Source organism: Sinocyclocheilus anshuiensis, unplaced genomic scaffold (assembly GCF_001515605.1).
Source record: "Sinocyclocheilus anshuiensis isolate Anshui unplaced genomic scaffold, SAMN03320099.WGS_v1.1 scaffold123, whole genome shotgun sequence".
Taxonomy (NCBI): domain Eukaryota; kingdom Metazoa; phylum Chordata; class Actinopteri; order Cypriniformes; family Cyprinidae; genus Sinocyclocheilus; species Sinocyclocheilus anshuiensis.
The window spans coordinates 695866-700416 of NW_015552536.1; the positions used below are offsets into that span (position 1 = coordinate 695866).

The 4551-nt window shown below is 35.9% G+C and overlaps 1 protein-coding gene across 1 annotated transcript in view; it reads left to right on the forward strand.

Moving 5' to 3' along the window:
* The first annotated feature begins 1122 nt into the window (after positions 1-1122).
* LOC107663757 (ALG9 alpha-1,2-mannosyltransferase) overlaps positions 1123-4551 on the forward strand; it is a 13803-nt gene continuing 10374 nt past the window's right edge. The window contains 3 exon segments of the mRNA XM_016454067.1: positions 1123-1324; positions 1948-2134; positions 3929-4063. Coding sequence (XP_016309553.1) covers positions 1149-1324; positions 1948-2134; positions 3929-4063 — 498 coding nt within the window. The 5' untranslated portion in view covers positions 1123-1148.

A 4551-nucleotide genomic window follows, 5' to 3' on the forward strand; every position in this document is an offset into this window, starting at 1 on the left:
ATGCGAGCAGCTACTGGTAGCCAGTGCAAATTGATGAACAGAGGTGTGACGTGTTCTTTTCGGCTCATTAAAGGGGTCATATGGTGTGATTTCAATTTTTCCTTTCTCTTTGGAGTGTTACAAGCTCTTGGTGCATAAAGAAGATCTGTAAAGTTGCAAAGACTAAAATCTCAAGTCCAAAGAGATATTCTTTATAAAAGTTAAGAGTCAGCCACACCTACCTAAAACGGCTCGTTCTAACACGCCCCCACATATCTACCTCACTATGTGGGAAGATTTGCATAATGCGTTTGTAATGGGTTTGAATGTTTTTGTCTCGTCGCTCCGGCCGGACACGGCATCAACAGTATGGTGAGGGGCGTAACATTTCCGTCTCACGCTTGAGGTATTCGGCCAATCACAACGCACTGGATAGCTGGCCAATCAGAGCACACCTCGCTTTTCAGACTGATGAGCTTTGTAAAAATCGTCGCGTTTCAGAAAGGCGGGGCATAGAGGAGAAACAATAATGTACAGTATGTGGAAAATAATGTGTTTTTTTTTTTTACTTTAAACCGCATAAACACATTTCATTACACCAAATACACAAAATAATATTCTTGATGGCAGCATCATATGACCCCTTTAAAGATTAATCTTGCAGCGGCATTTTGGATTAACTGTAGAGGTTTGATAGAAGTGTCTGGAAGATCTGCCAAGAGAGCATTGCAATAGTCCAGCCTGGATAGAACAAGAGCTTGAACAAGGAGTTAGTTGTGTTGCATGTTCTGAAAGAAAGGGCCTGATCTTCCCAAATTAAAATGAATACTAAATAAAAGTTAAATAATAAAAAAAGTAAAAAGAATTCAACATTTAAAACTATAATGATACTAAAATAACATAATTTGATACAATGACACTAAAATAACAGTATCTGCCATCCTCCTCTCACTGGTGGCTCTTTTTTTTTACATTTTTTTTTTAAATTGATTTCCAGCATATAATGTAAAGGTATTGAACAAATATAAACTACAAAAAGAAATAGAAAATATACAGTATTATATAAATAATAATACAGGTAAAAATAAATAAATAAAATTAAAAAACTAAACAGAAAAAAGAACAGGTATGAGATCTCGCTGGTGGCTCTCCGTCCTGCGTTCGCTCCGATGATGACGTCACGCACAGCCAGCAGAAACATGGCGACGAAGGCTCTTCGTCAGCGCAGCAGACGGGGAAGCAAACAAGACGCGAACAACGTGAACAGCACACCTACCACTGACAACCGAGCAACAAAAGACGACAAATGTGTTGAGGAAAATAAGTCCAGTGACCCCCGAAATGAGTAAGTAACCATTAAGCCAGTCCAGCTCCGGCGCGGTGTAAATGATGTGTGCTGTTGACAGGTCGCTAGCTCGCTAACGTCAGGCTGCCTGGATATGCGATTTATACAGATAGCAAACACATGTAATGTCAATAGACTATCTAAATAAGCGGAGAGAGATAGAAATGCTCAAATGTAGCAGGCGACACGGATAAGCTCGATTCGGTGTAACATGACGGCTTTCATTCATTCACATCGCAGCTCTACCGGGATGCAAACATCCAAAACATATGCTGTGGTTTATTTAATGACTGTTCTTTCATAAGCTGGAGTGCTTTAGAGACACTAGATAATGGTCAGCTTTCTATTGCTTATAATATATATTTGATGCCGTGTATCTCAGGTGCAAATTCGCGCGTGTCCAATTTCATAATCTTCTTGCATAGTAATACAGGCACGAGGAATGAAATGACCCTCTGTTGACGTTGTTGTCTTTTGTTCTGTGTGAAAATCTTGAATTTCTCACGCACATCTGTATTGATCATGCTTGTGGATGAGTTTTAGACTGACGCTGTTTTGAATGCTGAAATAAATGAATGGCAACTTTGTATAACCCTGTGCTCTGTTCCCATATTGCGTATTAGTTTGCTCCCAGATAAGCACATTAGCTCCTATCCCCCGCCTCTCCTTTACAGGTCATCCAGTAAAGCAGGACAGGTGTGGGCTCCTGAGGGCTCCACGGCCTTCAAGTGCCTGGTTTCAGCCCGCTTCTGTGCTGCGCTGCTCAGTAACATCTCGGACTGTGATGAAACCTACAATTACTGGGAGCCAGTGAGTTACTCATTTTCCTGGTTTACAGTTTTTGGTAAGCTCTCAGGGTACAGCAATAAGGATGGCCCGGGACCATTGTGACAGAGTTTTGGGGCAGTTGATGGAGCTGTCCCTTGTCCTGTTGGTCCAGCGACGCATTCTCACTACATCTCATGTGTCGTTATGCTTCTTTCCACACTTTGCTTGAACTTGATCTTCTGTGATTAATTTGTTATTGTTGTTGCAGTTCTGCCGATTTAAGTTAACCTTATTGATCTGACTAACAAAGATTTTGAAAAAAAAAATAAAAAAATTCCAGATTGACTTGTGATAGTTAGAATGATTAAACATTAATAACAAAATCACAGAAATCATAACATACACACAAATACTTTTGTAAATGTGCAATTACAGCTAAGTATTATTAATATTAATTAATAACAAAAATAATTAAAAGACAAAAAAATTACATTTTCGATTATTGCTGGAATCTACACCGTTTTTAACACCATGACAGCTTTAAAAAAAAAAAACATGACAAAATATTTATTGTTTATAATTTTAACTCTGTTATATATTATAACATACTATATTATAACATACATCTACAATATAACCTGTTATGACAATTACAGTATATTTATTTGTAATATAATCTTACATGTTTTTAATATATTAAAATGTATTATTTTTATGGTGGGACAAGTGAACAACTCCATGACAACTTTTAATTCAACACACTTTTTTTTTTTTTGAAAATTATGAAATTAAGTAAAACATTATATATATATATATATATATATATATATACATACACACACACACACACACACACACACATATATATATATATATATATATATATATATATATATATATATTAGGGCTGTGCAATATATCGAAATATCGCAAATGTACATATTGCAATATGCATATCGCTACAGCTTGCAATATTTGGGGCCATGAACAAAAGACAAAGAGAAAATCACTCACTGCTCTTACCTAAATAAATGTTGTAGCTTAAATAAGAATCAGTGCGTATTGAATTAAAAGAGTAAATACTAAGCAGTGTTTTATTTTTCCTTTTTATTATTCAGTTCCTAAACTCATGTTAAAATGATTACACTAATGTTAAAATTAAATTTTTATGTAATGCTCGAGTAAAACACTACCGTTCACTTTCAGAAGTTGTTGTAGGGGTGCTTTCTTATTAGAATCAGAATCAGAATGAGCTTTATTCACCACTTAAGTGTGCGCAAACACAAAGAATTTGTTGTGGTTTTACAGGAGCTCTTGATACATACATACATACATACAAATAACCATATATATATATGAAACAAGATAGTTATAGAAGTTCACATAGCTGACTCGGCAACAGCTGAGTAAAACTGTTTCATCTGAGCATGTGGCACTTTAAGCATTATCGTATCGCATATCGAATATCGCATTATTTAATGAGTTATCGCATATCGCATTTTTCTTCAATATCGCACAGCCCTTTCTTATATAAATAAATCCTTATTGTTGAGCCCTGATCTATGTCACTGTTGTGTCCCATGATGCCCTGGGGTATCAATAATAAAACCTACTAGAGACTGTCCAGGCGCAGTTCAAATGCAAAAGCTTGCTTTTGTCTTCAATAGAAAGTTATGTCTATTCCTGATCACAAACAGACTATCAAAGTAAAAACCTTATGGTTGAATGGGCCATATTGCTGAATTTCACTCTTCTTTTGAAAACTACCAATTTGGTATATATAAAAAAGAAAGGTTCACTCAACATTCTTTTTATTTCTGTCTTTTTGCTGGCCAGACTCACTACCTGCTGTATGGAACAGGAATGCAGACATGGGAATATTCCCCGGCCTATGCGATTCGTTCCTATGCGTATCTTTGGCTCCATGCCCTTCCTGCCTGCTTTCATGCCAAACTATTACAAACCAACAAGGTAAACTAGTCACCAGCCTCAAACTGATTGTTTATGAGTTTTGATTCTATGTTTTTAAGCATTTGTAATGTAGTAGGATTTTTCTATGATTAGTGAGGTGGCTGCTTAACCTCAGTGGAATCTGAAAATCAGATCTCAAATCTGACGAAAAAAATAACCCTTGGAGCTGGATAAAAGCCGTGGTTCCACTTACACAACATGATGTAATAATCCTTTATGTTTCACAATGATGGAAACTATGTTTCTTTGTAGTACAAATTTGTATTTGTTTAATCACAACTCTATCCTGGACTTCTAAAATGTCGTTTTAAATGGCTCTCTGCTATGATATTGAGAATTTCATTAAATTTATATAGTTATCCAAAGCGACATTTTATTCAAAGTATATACAGTGGTGTGAAAAAGTGTTGTCCCCCTTCCTGATTTCTTATTTTTTTGCATGTTTGTCACACTTTGTTTCAGATCATCAAACAAATTTAAATATTAGT